Source organism: Canis aureus, chromosome 12 (genome assembly GCF_053574225.1).
Source record: "Canis aureus isolate CA01 chromosome 12, VMU_Caureus_v.1.0, whole genome shotgun sequence".
Taxonomy (NCBI): domain Eukaryota; kingdom Metazoa; phylum Chordata; class Mammalia; order Carnivora; family Canidae; genus Canis; species Canis aureus.
In genome coordinates, this window is record NC_135622.1 from 3,572,131 (window position 1) to 3,593,383 (window position 21,253).

At 41.7% G+C, this 21,253-nt stretch overlaps 1 protein-coding gene and 1 long non-coding RNA gene across 2 annotated transcripts in view; one reads left to right on the forward strand and one right to left on the reverse strand.

Moving 5' to 3' along the window:
• Positions 1–21,253, reverse strand: part of LOC144324816 (uncharacterized) — a 52,949-nt gene that overhangs the window by 14,398 nt on the left and 17,298 nt on the right. The window lies entirely within an intron of this gene.
• Positions 5,341–10,043, forward strand: RPTN (repetin). The gene is made up of 2 exons (XM_077916023.1): positions 5,341–5,487; positions 6,189–10,043. Exons 1-2 carry the CDS (start codon positions 5,350–5,352, stop codon positions 9,294–9,296), a joined length of 3,246 nt encoding a protein of 1,081 aa, XP_077772149.1. The 5' UTR covers positions 5,341–5,349; the 3' UTR covers positions 9,297–10,043.

A 21,253-nucleotide genomic window follows, 5' to 3' on the forward strand; every position in this document is an offset into this window, starting at 1 on the left:
AAAAATAAATTTATTAAAAAATAAATAAATAAAAATAAAGGACATTGCCTGAAAAATCATTAAAAAAAAAAAGAAAGAAACACAAGACAACAAGGTTAAGCAATTTGCCTAAAATTGCCCAGTACATTCCATGATTTCTTCAAATGGGTGTTATTTCTAGTCTCTGCATCCTGCCCTTCTTCCCTCTAATCAAACTTTCCCAATGCCCTATCAAACAGCAGCAATTTCAACACCAGAGAAGGAGCCTACGTATGACATACCCCAGTGAGATTGAAAATTTCTTATTAAACTCTATGGCAAAGAAACAATCAAATCATAAAATGGGCAAAAGACATGAACAGAAATTTCACCAAAGAAGACATAGACATGGCCAACAAGCACATGAGAAAATGTTCCACATCGCTTGCCATCTGGAAAATACAAATCAAACCACAATGAGATACCACCTCACACCAGTGAGAATGGGGAAAATTAACAAGACAGGAAACAACAAATGTTGGAGAGGATGTGGAGAAAAGGGGAACCCTCTTGCACTGTTGGTGGGAATGTGAACTGGTGCAGCCACTCTGGAAAACTGTGTGGAGGTTCCTCAAAGAGTTAAAAATAGATCTGCCCTACGACCCAGCAATTGCACTGCTGGGGATTTACCCCAAAGATACAGATGCAGTGAAACGCCAGGACACCTGCACCCCAATGTTCATAGCAGCAATGTCCACAGTAGCCAAACAGTGAAAGGAGCCTCGGTGTCCATCGAAAGATGAATGGATAAAGAAGATGTGGTTTATGTATACAGTGGAATATTCCTCAGCCATTAGAAACGACAAATAACCACCATTTGCTTGGACATGGATGGAACTGGAGGGTATTATGCTGAGTGAAGTAAGTCAATCAGAGAAGGACAATCATCATAGGGTTTCACTCATACGGGGAATATAAAAAATAGTGAAAGGGATTAAAGGGGAAAAGAGAGAAAATGAGTAGGAAATATCAGAGAGGGTGACAGAACATGAGAGACTCCTAACTCTGGGAAATGAACAAGGGGTAGTGGAAGGGGAGGTGGGCAGGGGTACGGGGTGACTGGGTGACGGGCACTGATGGGGGGCCCTTGATGGGATGAGCACTGTATGTTACACTATATGTTGGCAAATTGAACTCCAATAAAAAAATACACAAAAAGAAAAAAAAAAAAAGAAAACCAAGGCTGTGCCTGTGTCTCAGTGCCTACAAAAGAGCCCTCCCTCCACGTGCTCACACATCCCCACTGACTGACTGACTTAGCGACACACAGCTCTCCTCTCATCTTGTAGGAACTTACTAAGCATTGAATGAATGCATACATAGCAGACCCTACTATTAAGAACATCATCTTTCTCTCCACTGCAGATTCAGGCAGAGAACTGCCCATCTAACCAAAACAAATAGTTTCTAGGGAGTCCTAGAAGATGCCAACATCTTGGGGTCCTCGACTTTGCCATTATACTGTAATAGCTGTTGTCTTTTACTCCCTACCCATCCCACTACCATTTCCCTTATTTGCCTCTGTGGTCACCAAATCTTATCTTGGTTTTTTCTCCTAATAGGTAAGAAGAGACATACCTGAATAGCACTCACAAGTCGAGGTTCAAAAGCAGAAAGAGAATCTTAATATACCCCACTCTCGGGATATAGAAACAGACTGAAGCAAGTCTTAACCAGTGCCAAAAGATCCCAAAGAGCAGAGGGTGCAAGTAGGAGGGAAGATGGCAAGCTCCCAGAGGCAGAAAGTCTGTGGAATGCTGGAAGGAGTGCCAAATATAAAACTCCATCGGGCTCCTGTCAGAAGTCACATTCCTTCGGCACACCACATTTCTCCAAGCTACCCAGGCCTAAAGCCTTGAGTCTCTCCTTACTTTTCCACTTTCCCTGCCCCTCATCTAATCTGGCTGCAAACTGCACCCTTTCTTTCCCTTTGTCATCCAGCGACTGTTGTGTAGTTTGGAACTGCCATTTCCAAGTCAAAGTTCTCATCCTTTCTCACGTGGGCCACACAATAGACTCCTAACTGGTCTTCCTGCTCAGACATTCTTCTTTCTAATTCATCCTGTGTGCTACAGTCTCTAGTGACTGACTGTCCCAGGTTGCCCAGAACTCTCCCCATTTTAGCGCTGAAAGTCTCCTGTCCTAGGAAACCCCTTAGTCCCAGACAAACTGAGACAGCTTGCCATCTTACTGCAGGCAGATTAAAATCTTCTCTCAGACAATTCTTGACCATGTCATTTTCCTGACCAAAATGTTCCCTGGTTCCCATTTCCCATTAAAACTAAACTTAAAGTAAACTTAAAGGGGCACCTGGGTGGCTCAGGTTAAGCATCTGCCTTCGGGCCAGATCATGATCCCAGGGTCCTGGGATGGAGTCCCACATTGGACCCCCTGCTCAGCAGGAGTCTGCCTCTCCCTCTGCTTGTGCTCTCTCTCTCTCTAATAAATAAATAAATAAATAAATAAATAAATAAATAAATAAATAAAGTAACCCTAAAGCAGACCCCAAATCTGTCTCAGAGAATATATAAGAACGCGTATTGGGCGGAGGTTGGAAAATAAGGATTCTGAGCCTAGATTTCGTCATTGCTCTGTGGGATCCTTGGCAAGTCCCTCCATCTCCCTAAACCTGTTTCCTCATCTGTAAAATTAAGAGGCTGTAACTAGATTTCCTTTGCAGCTTTAAAATTCTCTAATTCTGTTCTTTTGTATACCCTCCACTCCAGCCAGACTCACCAGCTCACTGCAATCCAAACACACCCTATAAATTTTTGCCTGTACCTTTGGTTTTTCCCTTCTCTCCACCAGGATTTCTCTGCTTTCTTTTCTGCCTACCTGAACTCTGATAGCAACAACAAAAAGCCCACCTGCTAAAGGGAGCCTGGGCCTACTCCATGAAGACTCCACACAAACACCAAGGTTCTGACACTCAACACTTCTCATGTTCTGCTCCTGCTGTTCAAAATCGTTTCCTATATGAAGCTTCTTTATTCCGACTGAACTAAAATCTCTGCACTTTTGTGACTGCCTTGCAGAATGCTGAACATGTAGACAATAACAACAAATGTCATCACTAATAACTGACTAATGTATGGACACATAGGAAAAAATCCAAGAGGAATCTAGACGTGAGGCAAAAGTAGAAAGTAGGGATAAACCTAGGAGTTTTTGCACTTTACACAAGATTCTCCAATGCTTCCATAAATCAGTAATTGATTTACTCCACAAAAAATTACTGAGAATTTCCTATGTGTAAGACACTGCTGACATATCACAGGAACAGAGGTGGAGAATAAGCAGTGACCCAGGTCCCCGGTAGCATCCTTCCTCACAGATATCATAGCATTCACATAGTCCATAGCATTCACATGTAACTTTTTTAGGAAGATCTTAAAAGGTGGCAGCTCCATCATCATCATACCCTTCCTTCCCCAAATCGGTCATGAATCCAATTCTCCCTTTAGCCAGTAAAGCTGTTAAATTTTTTTTTAAATGCTTTAATTAAAATAGGTCAACAGATTAAAATATACATATCTGCCTACACAAGCAAGATAGCCTAAAACAAATCTCTTCCTGGAACTATATTGTAGCTATTTGCCTGGAATCACTAGACCCTACCCTGACAGGTTATAAAGTGACCCATATCAATATCCTTCTTCAGTATGGTTTACCTCCACTAGTCTTGGTAAGTGACACCAAGGATGTTAAGGATGAATCTTAACAAAGAGAGGCAATCTACACCTATCTTTTGGGACCCCCGCAGCATGCACTCGCACACACACTCCCCTAATTAAATGGGGCTGAGACCTGAACAGTATCACCTATTGAATGACAAACAGGTTCATGAGTAAGTAGGGGAAGTAAATAAACCAAACAGTCCACAGAGGGAGAGGTCAAGCTGGGCTGAGCTGGGGCCAGGCCCAGAGTGATTCAGGTTCTACCACAGAATGGGTGTCTCCTGGGATGGTCTAGCAGGACAATTAAAACCCCTATAAATAGGATGGGTTTTCAAGTCTCCAGTATCCTCTCTGGCTTCTCAATCTTCTGCTCATTCCTTCTTAAGCAGGTAAGGAAAACATTCATGGAGGGGGTGTGAGAGAGGATATGTTATGGCAATATCCACAAGGCTTTTGATGGCAACTATAATGCGCTGGGCTGGGGAGGTCTGTGCATGAAAGGCTTGAGTAGAACCCTGCTTCCTTTTCTTGGCTCCATCTGAGACTATGATGATAGCTGAGGTGGCCCACTTCTGAGCCTGTAAAATATACATGCCTTTGTTTCAGCGTGTCCTGGGCATCCCAAAACGGAGGGCTAGAACTATCAGTGGATAGCTTAGTCTCCCATAGCGGAGCATTGACCTTTCGTGCAAGTAAGGCAAGACCTAGAAGTTTAGGGCTCTTTGGGTCTAAGGCTCTAGACCACAGGGCCACAGTAACATTCAAGTTTCATTGCGGTGAATTGCCATAAGAAACTCAGTATGTCCCATTCATTGTTTGCCATGCATCCATATAGGCATCACTGCATGCTTTTGGAAGTCCAATGTGCTTTGCAGATAAGGGCTTCTTGGAGGCTTATAAATGCAGTAACTAGAATTTTTATGCCACAGGAAGAAATATCATGTGATCCAGATCCTAAAAGACCTTAGTCTTCCAACATGGCTAATGGGAATCTAGCTGATTATATACACTTCCTATCATCTGTGCAGTTAATTTGGGTTGCCATTTTTATCTGTAATACTTTTTATACTAATTGATTCTATTTTATAAGCATATCCCAAATGACCATCCAGGCCAGAAGTGCTTGCTGGAATTTAGCCCCCCAGAGAGTTTGCTTGAACCATGGCAAAAGACTCTAGCCTTCTTCTCCACTTGAGCAAGAGTCATTTGAAGACTAAGGACTGTTTAGTGAGGTCTATTTAGCTGGTGGAAAATTGTCTTACTATACTGGCTTCTGGACCTGCCTCTATGGATCTCCTGACCCCCATTCCTTTTTGTTCTAAAATGAGTTTCAATCAATCAAGTCCCACCTGGAGTGTGGGGGGGGGCATATATAAACCACCTACCATAGGTTTTTCCTTTTTAGGAAATTATTACTTCCTAGTCAGGGATCCATAGTTTGCACCCATCTCCCACTGCAGTGCATGATATTTGGAGCCTAAATGTGGGTCAAAGGGAGTGAGAGATATGGATAAGAAGGGGCTCTGTCATTTTTAAAATTTCTTTCCCTGACCAAAAAGGGCCACTTTCCCTCTGGGAATGCTGTCTTCAGGTCTTCATCTTAAACACAGAAAGAATCTTCCTTCTTCTCTTAGGTTCACTCATTTTTGCTAAAATGGCTCAACTTCTGAACAGCATACTCACTGTGATCAAGGTTTTCCAGAAATACGCTAAAGAGAATGGGGAATGTACATTGCTGTGCAAGAAGGAGTTGAAGCAGCTGCTCTTAGCTGAGTTTGGAGATATCCTCCGGGTAAGATGCAGACTCTGGCCCCATGAAGTCAAGTGTGAGTGATTCTGATACCTGCATCCGAGGGCTTGATGTTTTTTTTGTTTGATCTGGTCATGCTCCATCTACCCTGTAGCTATGATTTTCAGGCAGCTCCTCAGTACTTCTCTCCCAGCAGACACACGTGTTCACAGGCATACACACACACACACACACACACACACACACACACACACACCTTCTTATAGCTGAGCTTAATAGGAGGGAATACAACTTCCAACCAGAAATCATTTCTCAGAAGAAATTCTAGATTCATGTCTTGATTTCTGTCCACGTGTCTTCTCATTCATTCATTCAGTAAAAAGTCATTGAACACCTATTCCAGTCCAGCACCCTCCTAGGCACTGGGGATGCAGACATGAATAAAACCAGCTTCTCTTCCCTCTAGGATCTCACACTGTGGTTAGAATGAAGACAGTAAAAAATAATTACAATATAGCATGTGATGGGATGGGATAATCATGCCCCAACTGGTCCAACAAGGGATGAGGTTCTGAGGACCAGTTGATCAAAGACTAGAACCAAGCCCAAGCCATTTCAGATTAATGATTTCCAACCAACGAAGGCTCATACAGGAGTGAAGAGGCTGGGTTGTAGACACTGGCACACATCTTAGTATCTACAGGAGAACAGCTGATTTTGCTCTTTGTTTAATCTTTTCACAGAGACCAAATGACCCAGACACAGTGGAAACCATCCTGAGCCTCTTGGATAAAGACAGAAATGGATATGTTGATTTTCATGAATATCTCTTGTTGGTGTTCCAATTGGCCCAAGCCTGCTATCATAAACTGGATAACAAGTCATATGGCGATAGAATCTCTCAGCAAGAAGAGGAGGAGGGAACACGAGACCATAAGTTTCCAGGAAATAGAGGTAGACAACAGAGGCAGAGGCATGAAGGAGAAAGGCAGGACTCCCACTGTACTCAGTCTGAGAGACAAAACCAGGATGTCCACCAGGATCAGTCTGATAGACAGGATAGGGATTCCCACTATGGTCAGCTTGAGAGACAAGATAGAGACTCCCACTATGGTCAATCTGAAGGACAGGATAGGGATTCTAGCAATGGTCAGTCTGAGAGACAGCGTAGGGACTCCCGCTATGGTCAGTCTGAGGGACAGGATAGAGACTCCCACTATGGTCAGTCTGAGGAACAGAATAGAGACTCCCACTATGGTCAATCTGAAGGACAGGATAGGGACTCTAGCAATGGTCAGTCTGAGAGACAGCGTAGGGACTCCCGCTATGGTCAGTCTGAAGGACAGGATAGAGACTCCTGTGATGATCAAAGATGGGGTCATAAATCTAGCAGTAGTCAGTCTAAAAGACAAGGATATATCTTTGCCTTAAATCAGAGTGAGAAACAAATTCACAATTCTCATTATGGCCAAATAAACCAACAGGAATCAGGCTCTTATTATAGACAGTCTCGGAGTTTGGATCAGGAATCAGCATATGGTCAGAGAGATAGACAAAAATTGGACTCCCAATATGGTCAGTCAGACAGAAAAAGCCAGAGTTCTCTCTATGGTCAGACAGATAGACAAGGCCTAGGTTCTCAGTATGGCCAGACAGAGAGACAAGACCAGATTTCTCACTATGGGCAGATAGACAGACAAGGCCTAGGTTCTCAGTATGGCCAGACAGACAGACAAGGCCTAGGTTCTCAGTATGGCCAGACAGACAGACAAGGCCAGACTTCTCACTATGGTCAGACAGACAGACAAGGCCAGACTTCTCACTATGGTCAGACAGACAGACAAGGCCAGACTTCTCACAATGCTCAGACAGAAAGACAAGGCCTAGGTTCTCAGTATGGCCAGACAGACAGACAAGGCCAGATTTCTCACTATGGTCAGACAGACCGACAAGGCGTAGGTTTTCAGTGTGGCCAGACAGACAGACAAGGCCAGAGTTCCCACTATGGCCAGACAGACAGACAAGGCCTAGGTTCTCAGTATGGCCAGACAGACAGACAAGGCCAGATTTCTCACTATGGTCAGACAGACAGACAAGGCCTAGGTTCTCAGTATGGCCAGACAGACAGACAAGGCCTAGGTTCTCAGTATGGCCAGACAGACAGACAAGGCCAGACTTCTCACTATGGTCAGACAGACAGACAAGGCCAGACTTCTCACTATGGTCAGACAGACAGACAAGGCCAGACTTCTCACAATGCTCAGACAGAAAGACAAGGCCTAGGTTCTCAGTATGGCCAGACAGACAGACAAGGCCAGATTTCTCACTATGGTCAGACAGACCGACAAGGCGTAGGTTTTCAGTGTGGCCAGACAGACAGACAAGGCCAGAGTTCCCACTATGGCCAGACAGACAGACAAGGCCTAGGTTCTCAGTATGGCCAGACAGACAGACAAGGCCAGATTTCTCACTATGGTCAGACAGACAGACAAGGCCAGATTTCTCACTATGGTCAGACAGAAAGACAAGGCCTAGGTTCTCAGTATGGCCAGACAGACAGACAAGGCCAGATTTCTCACTATGGTCAGACAGACAGACAAGGCCAGAGTTCCCACTATGGCCAGACAGACAGACATGGCCAGATTTCTCACTATGGTCAGCCAGCCAGACAAGGCCAGGGTTCTCACCATGGCCATGGTCAGACAGACATACAAGGCCAAGGTTATCATTATAGCCAAATAGAAAGACAAGGCCTAAGCTCTCATTATGGCCAGACAGACAGACAAGGCCAGGGTTATCATTATGATCAGTCAGACAGACAGCGCTTGAGCTCTCACTATAGTCAGTCAGAGATTAGGGAAACAGGACAAAATAGTTACCACCAAGGGAGTGAGGGAACAAACAGAGACTCATATGTTGAGCAATCAGGAAGGTCAGGGAGACCAAGTCAACAGACTCTGGGGCAGGAAGTAACCCGAAATCAAGGGCAGAGATTCCAGTCTAGGGAAGGGCAACAGAATAGCCATCAGGCATGGGAGCCTGAGGATAGCCAATACCACCAACACAAACTCATAGCACAAATCCAGCAAGAAAGGCCATGTAGTTACAAAAGGGGTGACTGGCAATCATGTAGTAGTGAGCAGGACCACATACAGGCCGAGGCCAGGCAAAGTCATGGAGATGGACACAGCCACCAGGCCAAAGAAGAGCAGGGCCGCCAAAGTTGGGGCAGACATGGTTGTGAGAATAAAGAAACTCCACAGGAGACGCAGGCCAGGCAAACCCATGATAAGGAACAAAGCCATCAGGGACAGGAGAGGCAAACCCACGAAGATGAGCAGACCCATCAGAGGAGGGACAGGCAAACCCGTGAAGGTGAGCAAATCCATCAGAGGCAGGACAGGCAAACCCACGAAGATGAACAGACCCAACAGCGACAAGACGGACAATCCCATGAAGATGAACAGGCTCGTCAACCACAAGACAGACAAACTCACGAAGATGAGCACACCTATCAGCGTCGAGACAGGGAAACTGATGACAAGAATCAAAACTGTCAACAACAATGGGATAGGCAAACCCTTAAGGAGGAAGAAAGGTATCAAGGGTCCCAGGATCGACAATCTTATGGGACTGAGCAAGGCTGTGCTAATAGAGAAAAATTTCAAATGAATGAGAATAGCCAGAGGCAAGGCTCCCAGGGAAGACCCAGTAACCTGACCCTCCATCCCACCCAGAGGGGTGGGAGGCTCCCAAGGAGAGAACAGGGTGGAAGTTACCCTACCAAGGCAGCTCCTGCTCCCAATCCCCTCTATGACTATGTACAAGATCAGAAAAGGAATCAGCACTAGGCTGTGCACACACCACAGCTAAAGCAACTTGAAGCCAAAGAAGAAATCTACATGTCAAGTTTATCTTTACTTCTGTTTAAGAGATTGAAAATGTACGTCTTCCTTCCCTCCTATATCTATTTGCAAGGATGCTTTTGAATACTAGTACTCACTTTTAGGGCATTTTCATTCTTTGAGTAGAAATTCTAGGGTATTCTATTAAGTTAAATCTGAGTGGTAAGTTGGGAGACATAATCAGATCCCAATTTTGGTTAGTTTGGGTATTTAAATCATTTCCTGGTTTTCCCTCTGTTTAGGTGGGTCATGGTTGGATCATTGAATAGCAGAAACTTCTCCCAAAAGTTCAGAAACAGGAAAAGTATTCTGAAGATATATATTATAGCCTGAAGACAAGACACTTGGGCTTTGATGATCTTGGGTTCCTGTGAACAAAACACCAGAAATTGCAAACCTCATAGCCTACACTACAATGAAACATGGTGAGAGGCTTCTAGGAGAGTCATCTCTGAAGTCCATAACATGCCAAGTTTCCCATCCTTTGCCACAGAGGCTGTCCCTTGAGCTGCTATCACTACAGCTGACTGGACTGGTTCCAGCTCCATACTTACCCAGTTTCTGATCATATAAAACAGAAAGCATATGTCATCTGCTTACAAATTCCAACAAGCCAAAACTGTCCATCCATAGCTCTTGAAAACCCTTCAAAGAAAATATGTGGAATTGTATTAATATACCCAATAAATGATTGGTGAGCAATGATCTCAATGACTCTTTTCCTTCTTCATGATGGGGACATGCTACCCTGTCTTCACTTTGGTGCCATTTTCCAAGAATAAGACCTCATTTCTTGACTTCTAAGATGCCTTTTTCTTTGAGTTCCTGAGCACTGAAGAAGAAGGAAAAGGAGAAGGAGGAGGAGGATAAGGGGAGGAAGTGAAGGGAGAGGAAGAGGAAAAAGAAAAAGAGGAATCAATATAAAACAAATCAAAAAAAAAAGTCGAAGGAAATTTATCTAAGTATTTTTATCTCCTTCTCCCACAAAGGAGTCAAAGTTGACTCTTGCCCTCATTCACCTCCACATGCAAATGGTCATTAAGTCTTGCCAAAGACTTACATCCTTCATACTTCTTGGATCTCTTCCCACTTCTCCATTTCCACTGCCTTTAATTTCCCTCCTCTTCAGTGGCTTCCAGGGACTTTAGAATGAAGTTCATACTTCTTAGCATAACATCTAGGCCCTTCGTTACCTGACTCAGATGACCTACCCGGGTTAGTCTCATGAAATGCCCTTACTAGGAGACCCATTGCTCTAGCTATACCAAGGACTTGACCTTTTCTTAGTATACCATGGTCTTTTCATTAATTCATGTCTTTGCATATACCATTCCATAGCCTGGAGTATCTCCCTCTTCTGCCAGGTAAAAACCTGGGCATCCTCAGTGTCCCAACTAAAATATCTCATTTTCTGAGCAGCATTCCTGCAAACTCCAAGTACTCCTTCCTCTACATTCTCACTCATTTTTGCACACAAACTATTGTGATTACCACCCCTACCAAACTGGGAATGAGACTGTAACTTACTCAACTATGTACAGCTCAGCACTTAGTGCAGCCATCAAGGTCCAGGGGCACTCATAATCTTTTGCTGAATAGATGGGCAGATAGAGGAAATTAGTCTGGCTTCAGGAAAAAATTCAACTAAACATTTACATAGTAACATTTACATAGTAACAAACAAAAGAGGCTAAATTTAACCCTTACTCAGTCAAAGCTCAATGAATGAAACAGCAATCTTTTTGATATTGTAAACAATAGGACATTTAATTCCTAGAATTATAACATCTGGATTATTAGAAATCAGCAAGCGAACTCCAGAACTATTCTGTTCAAGACATCCACAGAACTGTAATCCAGCAATCAGAAACCTGGGATCCAGAAGCTGCTGGCATTGCTCCCAAATCTGCCAGTCAACAACCATATTTCATAACTCTGTTTACAAAAGAAACAGCAAAAATCACTGTACCTTCCAAATATCATGTAAACACATCTAGTTGGAAACACATAATTCACATCCAGAACCCTAGCTTCAAAGGAGTCTAGAAAATACAAAAGGAGATAAAAATGGATGTTGAGGGCCATTGGATTCACTATAGGAAGGATATATAGACTTATAACAGCAGCCCTTTTCCTCAAGATTATTATAATCTAGTAACAAATATGTGTACAGCAAACAACCATTCAATAAGGCAAGAAGTCATAAGTACAAGAAAATTGCTGTCGTGACACCACGCAGGGAGTAAGTAAATATGTAGAAGGGCTGAAAGAAGCTTGCATGGAGGAAAGCATCTAAGCTAGGGTCATGATCCTGGAGGAGTGGGGATGAGAAGGGTCATGGCTTACCTTGGGCCTTAGGCTCAGTGGGGATGCTCATATATTGGCTGCTCCTTTTTTAAAAAAAAAAAAGATTTTATTTATTTATTCATGAGAGACACAGAGAGAGAGGCAGAGACACAGGCAGAGGGAGAAGCAAGCTCTCTGTGGGGAGCCCAATGCAGGACTGAATCCCAAGACCCCAGGATCATGATCTGAGCCAAAGGCAGATGCTCAACCACTGAGCCACCCAGGTACCCTGTTGGCTGCTGTTTAAATGGCATAATTGTTCAGGGGTAAGATGGGCTTTCTTCACAAATGCTCTCTATAACTGAGACCCTCCCCAGAAAGCTAAACTAGAGGATGGAGAATAAACCCAAAGCTGAGAGGTTTCAAAATCTATAAGCTGCTAAGGATTCCTAGAGGCTCTCAGTGGGTCAGTGAGGCAGTGAAGAATGGGAGGGATTTAGGCATTGTAGGCAGGCAGAACAGCACAAGTGCCACATGGTGAAGGAAGTTTCAGGGGAACACTAAAAAAAAGAAAGACAGTCAAAGCTGGAAGGACAAACAGAACCAGATCACAGAGGACTTCAAAATCCACCATGAAGAGTTTGGAATTTTTTCTGTTAGTAGTAGGAGCCTCAAAAGTTTTCTGTGTAGAAAACAAGAGGAAAACCAGTAGGAGAGATGTTTGCAATAAAGATAAATGGCTACTTTCAGGAGTGGAGTTAGGTAAATTTTATATGGGTAACTCCTCATCATAGGTACAACATAAGCATGGACTGGGGGCTATCCAGGCCGTCAGGCTAAAAGATAAGAAAGGAGGTGCACCCTAAAAAGGTGTGAAAGCAGGGAGACATCCAACTGAGCTGTGCTGACTGCTCTGCAGCAGGCAAAAAAGAAGCTCTCTGGATCTAAGCCAGAGAGCAACCCACCAAATTTCCTCAACTGGCATGACCAAACAGAAGATCGTCCCCCTTAAGCCCTGTCTCTACTCTTAAACTCTGAATCATGCACACCAAGAAGCTAATTCACAATATGACCTCCAAATCTACCTACACCAGAAAGATGCCATTCCTTTGTAAAAGTCATCTTCCCCTTGGGGCTCACTCCTCAGCCTCCTTCTCTTTTCTAACTATGATTATCTTGTTTGGTCCTACAGCTCCAAATATAGCCATTATTTCTAAGACTCTCAGGTCTTCCTCTCCAGCCCTACTTTTTTCCCAAATCCCAGACTTGTATATCTAATTATCTTGTTGACATATTCATTGGGACATCAAATAGCATCTCAGTCTTAGCACTCTCAAACAGGAGTCTTGACTTAACCTGTTTCTCCCTCAATTTTCCCCAGTTTAGTAAGTTGGTAGGACCATCCATATTGCTCAAGTGAAAGTCTAGGAGAGACATTCTTCATTTTAGTCATTCTCTCTGCCAAATCAAACTCCTCAGCGAGTCCCTTTGTTTCTATCTCAAAATACAGTATAGACTAGATCCCATCATTCTTGTCATCTCCCATGTCTTCAACCCTCTCTCCACTGTCTCTCTCCTAGAACCCAGCAACAGCTTCCTGATGGGATTCCTTACTCCTCTGTGAAATGGAAACCACATCAGATCACTCCCCTGGGTAAAAGGCTCAGTTTCTCATTACACTAAGAATAAAATCCAGGATTCTCCCAGAGGCTTCCTAGGATGGGGCTCTGCCACACTCCATCATACACCACTCCACTCCGTGCTGTTTTCCAACTATGCTGGCCTTCCTCCTGTGATTCTAGCAGGACAAGCTGGTTCCCACCTCAAGACCTCTGAACCAATTTCTTTGGCTTGGAAGTGTCCTCTCCCCAGCTTTGTGTAACTGGTTCCTTATTTCATTCAAGTCTCAGCTAAAGAGTCACCTCCCAGAATAAGCTTTCTCTGACATTTAGTCCATAAGAGTAGTCCTCAGTCACATTCTCCTCTTTCTCTTGTTGTTCTCAGGATTTTTCATATCTGTAATCTTTCATATCTGTAATATCTATTTATTGTCTTTTTCCCTCTACTAGAACTTAAGGCTCATAAGGACACAGATTTTATTTGTCTTGTTACCATCGTGCCCTCTGCATCAAAAAAGAGTATGCACTCAAGGTGCAAGCCCAATGAGTGTAAGTGTCCACCAAATGCTCAGAGAAGGCCTCTGTAATCTGGCTTCAGTCTACATTCCAGCTTGATTCCCCATATGCCCTTACATGCCACCTAGACTCTAGCCTAATTGGACAATTGCCCAGCCTCCACACCTCTGCTTATACCATTTCCTCCACTGGAACACTCTACTCTCCTAAGCCTCCACCTGGCAAAATTGTATCTATTCTATTAATTAACAGCATCTCTCGGAGCTATTAGTAGTGCAGAATTTATCACATTGCACATTTCCCACACCAAGCTGCGAGATCCTAGCAGGCAGCAACTGCATCTTATTCAGTTGTATTTATGACACCAAGCACAGTGACTGACCAACTATATGTAAAGAGACAGATTTAGGGGCAACTGGGTGGCACAGTTGGTTAAGCATCTAACTCTTGGCTTCGGCTCAGTTCCTGATCTCAGAGTCATGAGATCGAGCCCAGTGCATTGGGCTTTGGGCTCAGTGTGGAGACTGCTGAAGACTTTCTCTCCCTCTCCCTATGCCCTTCACCCCACTGCGCACATGTGCACGCACTCTCTCTCTCTCTAAAATAAATAAATAGATTTAGATAGATAGATAGATAATAGATATATAGATAGATAAACTTCTTTAAAAAGAGAGATATTTAGAACTAGAAGACCTGTATTTAAAAACCTAGATCCACCATTTACTGATTTCACAATCTCAGAAAACTTAGAAAAGCTTCTCTATCTCTTTATTTTTTTTTTAAGTTTTTTTTTAATTTTTATTTATCCATGATAGTCACACAGAGAGAGAGAGAGAGAGAGGCAGAGACATAAGCAGAGGGAGAAGCAGACTCCATGCACCGGGAGCCCGACGCGGGACCCGATCCCAGGCCTCCAGGATCGCGCCCTGGGCCAAAGGCAGGCGCCAAACCGCTGCGCCACCCAGGGATCCCTTCTCTATCTCTTTAAATCTCAGTTCTCAAAAAAAAAAAAAAAAAAAAAAAATCTCAGTTCTCTCATCTGTAAAATGGGATTAAAAATTCTAGTAGTTAAAAAAAATTCCAGTAGTTGCTTAAAAATAAGTTAAGATGACATACATAAAGTAGTTAATTATCTGATATCTTGTTGCTTATTTAGTTAGTGTTTACCATCTTCTCCCCTTTGACATTGTTTTTAATAGAACCTTAATAAATGTTTACATATTATTGAAAAGCCCAGGTTATGCACCAGCTCCTCCAAAAAACCTTCCTTGATTCCCTTCCTTTCTAGACAATAGTAAACCTCTTCTTTGTCTTCAAACATCTTTGGAAAGCTTCTGTGATCATCATCACATTCTACATTATTATAGGTATCAGTGAACATTCTCACTCTCTGACTATATTAGAAGTTCCTTCAGTAAAAGGTCCACACTTTATTCTTTACATCATTATTAGCTCCCAGAATATTCAGAATAAGTATTTGGTGGGTTCTTGTTGAATTAAATTCAACTGAATGGACTCTCCATTACATTATGGCTCTTTCCCTCCATGCCTGGCACCACTACTCTGTCCTCTTTGTTCTAGTCTGCTATTAGTGTGCTATCATCCCTCCCATCTTCCTTCACAACCCAGGATCCGGCCTTTCTCTCTCTCAGGCTTCCTGTGCCTCCCTGCTCAAGCCCCATTTATTATTTTCCTATATTTTTATTAAAGTATAGTTGACATACAGTGTTATATTAGTTTCATATGTACAGCCTAGGGATTTGACCATTTTATCCATTACACAATGATCACCATCATTAAGATGGAGTCACCATCTTTTACCATTGTCATTAGAATAGTACTGACAATATTCCCTAGGCTGAACTTTTCATCCCTGTAACTTGTTTATTGTATAACTGGAAGCTTATACTTTATCCCTTTCCCCTATTTTGCCCATCTCCTCCTGACACAACCCCATTGAAATAGAACTCCAGAGGGGTGCATAATCTACCCTGAGCACCAACAATTTCCATGATTTTCAGGATCCCAGACTGTGGCCATTCTATTTTCTCACTCCTCACTCCACCTTCCCCCTTCTCCGTTGCAATTCAAACCTAACAATACCTATCCACCAACTCAAAGGATCAGTTCCAAACTCAACTCCTCTAATCTTTCCTCCCTCGGTGCTCTATTGACTTTCATATACTCAGGCTTCTCCATGTGCCCTCTGCTTTCCGACAGAGTCATACATAAATGTTCTTCTGTTGCTTCAGCTGTCATTCATCCTTTCCACTGAAGCTACGAGACTATTAAGAAGCTGATGAGTCTCTTGCTCCTTTGAAAACCCAGCACAATGGATTTGCAGCCACTGGTGTTGCTTAACTTACTGGGAGACTTACTCAAGCAGCTAGAGCCTAATTTGAACTGAACATTTTTTGAGTACCTACTGTCAAAATACATTTTGCATACAAGCAACTTGCATTCTTGAGAGCAAAGGGCACCACCAACACCTATTAAATAGATAGCAACAGTCTCAGAGAAAGAGTACATCGAACTGGGAATCAGAAAACTTGAGTTACAGTCCTGAACTGCCACTAACGCCATGTTGACTGGGTATTTTTTGTCCTGATAATGTGCTCCAGTGTTCTCATCCTTAAAATGAGGAGTTGACACAATACAATTTACAATGTAGATTTCCTTCAACTTGTACTGCTCTGGTTTTATAGCTAAATGTCTAGGTGAATCAGCCAAGCTGATTAAAGACAGTAAATAAATATTCCAGAGGCTGCAAAACACCTAGACCGCAAACTGGAAAAAATATCAGATGAGGTTCTAGTGCCACCTACTGATCACTGGATTTCTTGTGTTCTGAGGTGTCTAGAGAAAAAAAATGAGACTGTTGAGAAGGGAATAGTCATAATATGGCGCTGTTTGCCCAGTAAATGAGTAAGACTTGTCAAATGGACTCCTCATCAGTCTCTACTACAGCAGCTACCATCACTAACTATGCAATGTATCTGCATTGTACAGCATGCTATGGAGTGAAGAACAGCAGTTGGGGAGTCCAGTAGAAGTGAATTCCAATCTTGTCCCCCCATTTAAGTTCCTGTGTGACTTGAGCCTCAGTTTCCTCATTTTAAAATTCCAATGAACTCAGCCACAGTAACTTCTTGCAAGATACATCCACAAAGGCAAAAGAAACAAAAACAAAAATGAACTATTGGGACTTCATCAAGATAAGAAGCTTTTGCACAGCAAAGGATACAGTCAACAAAACTCAAAGACAACCTACAGAATGGGAGAAGATATTTGCAAATGACGTATCAGATAAAGGGCTAGTTTCCAAGATCTATAAAGAACTTACTAAACTCAACAGCAAAGAAACAAACAATCCAATCATGAAATGGGCAAAAGACATGAAGAGAAATCTCACAGAGGAAGACATAGACATGGCCAACACACACATGAGAAAATGCTCTGCATCACTTGCCACCAGGGAAATACAAATCAAAACCACAATGAAATATCAGAAAGGGAGACAGAACATGGAAGACTCCTAAGTCTAGGAAACTAACTAGGGGTGGTGGAAGGGGAGGAGGGCGGGGGGTGGGGGTGACTGGGTGGCGGGCACTGAGGGGGGCACTTGACGGGATGAGCATTGGGTGTTATTCTGTATGTTGGCAAATTGTACACCAATAAAAAATAAATTTATTATTTTAAAAATTGTTTTAAATAAATAAAAATTAAAAAATAAAAATAAATAAAATTCCAATAATAGTATCTTCTCCATAGGATGTCTATAAGGACATGTGGAGTGCCCGGCATAGTGCCCGGCACATTCTAGGTGTTAAAGAACTGTGGATATCGAACTCATACTCTAAGAGAGCTTGCAATCAGCCAGGGGTAGCGGCAAGTACTAAGCTAAGCATATAAGTAATGATGATTCAATGTACAACATTTTTTATCACCTCATGCACACCAAGGGCTATAACAGAAGGTGGTATGTGATAAGAAGTAAAACACCATGGAGACTCAAAGGAGGGGCAGATCACATGCTGGTGGGACAAGATAAATGTCTTCATGGCACAGGGAGTCTCTGCCCTGGACTTTAATAAATGGTTAGGATTTAAATAGGCAGATGGATTTATTCAACCCTTAAAAAACTTTAAAATCTCATCCTTAAACTCTTACTTCAAATTTCATCTCCATAAAGCCACTCCTTATAGTTTAGTCATGTCCTTTTCAAATCACCTGTGTGCACCTACTTTTCTCATTCCTCTATTACACTATTCTAATTTACTTTGCTTAATTTAAAGTTCATAATTTCCAAGTCTATCTTTCATGCTGTCTGCCACACACTTCCCTCAAGTCAGGGAATACAATGAATCATAGTATTCATTTATAAGACCTCGGAGTGCAATGCCTACTAAAAACAGCAGCATTTACATATGGAACATGGGGAATGCAGTTTAAGTCACCAATTCATTCATTCATTCATCCAAACACTGATAACTATAATTTGCTAGGACAACACTGGCATTGGAGAGTTACAGAGATAGGGTGTCCATTATCAAGAATTCATAATTTATGGGGCAGGAAGATTATCGCAATTCCATGTGATGGGTCCAATAGAACAAACAACTGCTTGCAAATCCAAGTGAAAAATAGCCAATAACTCACAAGAGCCCTTAGTGTGCACTGGGCACAACTATTCCATGCAGGCCTCTTATGCACCCTCATAAGTTAGGTTCTTTTTATCATCCCCATTTTACAGATGAAAATGCCAAGGCATAAAAAGATTAAGTAATTTCCTCAAAGTGATAAGAACAGAATTCAAATCCAGGGACACCCGGGTAGCTCAGCAGTTGAGCGCCTGTCTTTGGCTCAGTGCGTGATCCCGGGATCCAGGATTGAGTTCCACATCAGGGTCTCTGCATGGAGCCTGCTTCTCCCTCTGCCTATGTCTCTGCTTCTCTGTCTCTGTGTCTCTAATGAATGATGAATGAATGAATAATATCTTTAAAAAAAAGGAAGAAGAATTCAAATCCAGGCCTGACTTCTGGAGTCCATGTTTTTAAATCACTTTATTGCCTCTCAAGCCATTGAAAAGAGCCTACCCAATGAGTTCCATAATTCATGGACAGAATCCAGCATATAAATGCCAAGTTCACCAATCTTTGCTAAAATAAGACTTAATGCTATGACTATAGTGGGCACATACAAACAAAACTGTTCCTGCCCTTGGTGAGTTCAAAGTCTACTGAAGGATATAATTCATATAAACCAATACATTTAATCCAAATAATACTATAACAGGTTTATAATCAAGCAAAGTTCCAGACAAAGAAAAAATTACATCCAACTGAGGAATACTGGTGGGATTCTGGCTGAAAGAAGCATTTGGTCTGGGTTATTAGGGATGAGTAAGTTTTAGAGAAATGTAAGTAAGGAGATAGAATGAAGGTCACCAGGCTTAATACATCTGACTTGGGCTTTTTTTTTTTTTTTTGACTTGGCTTTTAATTGATTGTCATCATAACAGGAAAGTAATGAACTGTGATTACTTTAAGAAAAAATAAAACCAAAAAAATTTAAAAATAAAAAAAATTTAAAAAAAGAAAAAAATAAAACCATCTAAAACATCACACTAAAATAAAGGCAATAAGAGTAAAAATTGGTAAATTGAACTACATAAGAATTAAAAACTTCTGTGCATCAAAAGGCACAATCAATAGAGTGGGAAGGTGACCCACAGAATGGGAAAAAATATTTGCAAAATATATATCTAACAAGGGATTAATATCCAAAATGTACAAAAAGAACTCCAAAACAATAGCAAAACAAGCAAACAAACAATCCAACTAAAAAGTGTGTAAAATTTTGAAAAGACATGTCTCCAAAGAGGGTACACAAACAGACAGCAGGCCAAACAAATAGATGCTTAACATTACTAAACGTAAGGGAAATGCAAGTCAAAAGCACAATGGGATAACATCTCACATCCAGTAGGATTGCTGCTATTTAAAATTTTAAAACAGAAAATAACAACTTTTGGCAAGGATGTGGAAAAACTGGAACCCTGTACATTACTAATGTGTATGTAAAATTGTACAGCCATTACGGAAAACAGTATGACAGTTCCTCAAAAAATTAAAAATAGAATTATCATATGATCCAGATATTATAAAAGAATTGAAACAGAATCTTGAAGAGATACTTGTATATTCATGATATAGCAACCCTATTCACAATAGCCAAAAGATGAAAATAACCCAAGTGTCCATTGATGGATGAATGAATAGACAAAATGAGATATACACACAATGGAGTATTATCCAGACCTAGAAAGGAAGGAAATTCTGACACATACAACAACATGGTTGAAGTTCAAGGACAGTAAGCTCAATGAGATATTGTATGATTGCATTCATATGAGGTTCCCAGAGTAGTCAAATTCATAGTTACACAATGTGAATATACTTAACAGTACTGAACTATATACACTTAAAAATAATTAAGATGGTAACTTTTATGTTGTTTATATTTTACCACAATTAAATTTTTTTTAATTTATTTTTTATTGGTGTTCAATTTACTAACATACAGAATAACCCCCAGTGCCCGTCACCCATTCACTCCCACCCCCCGCCCTTCTCCCCTTCTACCACCCCTAGTTCGTTTCCCAGAGTTAGCAGTCTTTACGTTCTGTCTCCCTTTCTGATATTTCCCACACATTTCTTCTCCCTTCCCTTATATTCCCTTTCACTATTATTTATATTCCCCAAATGAATGAGAACATATAATGTTTGTCCTTCTCCGACTGACTTACTTCACTCAGCATAATACCTTCCAGTTCCATCCACGTTGAAGCAAATGGTGGGTATTTGTCATTTCTAATAGCTGAGTAATATTCCATTGTATACAATTAAATTTTTAAAAATTTTTAATTAAAAAAAAGTAAAACAATCTTAGGTTAAATTAACAGAAGTAGTGTCCAGATAGGAAGGAAATAGAACTCTTTGCCCTTCACTGCTCAGTTCAGACATAATGAGAAGCAGGGCAACATTGAGTCTTTCCAGAGTAGTAAGATAAGGACTTCTCTCCTAGGAATATCTAAAAGGATGTTAGGAATTTGCAAGTATTTGAAGGCAGTCACATAAAATAAGGAACGATTTTACATTGCTTGAGAGTAGGACTTGAGTCAATAGGCAAAAGTTAAAAGGAAGGCAATTTTACCCAATTTAAAGAGAAATATTCTTATATTTATAACAGAGTCTACTGCTTTAGGATGTAGTGATCTGCTCATCACCAGCCCTGCCTAAGAAGAAACAGTGTGACTATCAGTCAGGGTCACACTGCAGAAGCTTTTCTGCAGTAGATGGATCTTGAGTTGGGTGATTTCTAAACTGAACTATAGGACCCAATTCTAAGATTCTGTGATATAAGGCAATCATTTTACATATACACATAAGGCAGAAATATCTGCCTTGGCCTCCTTGCCAA

Excerpts from the sequence above, each read along its gene's own strand:
- RPTN (XM_077916023.1), top strand. The coding sequence starts at position 5,350 with ATGGCTCAACTTCTGAACAGCATACTCACTGTGATCAAGGTTTTCCAG. Across the intron at positions 5,488-6,188 it reads AGTTTGGAGATATCCTCCGG|AGACCAAATGACCCAGACAC; the intron begins GTAAGATGCAGA and ends ATCTTTTCACAG.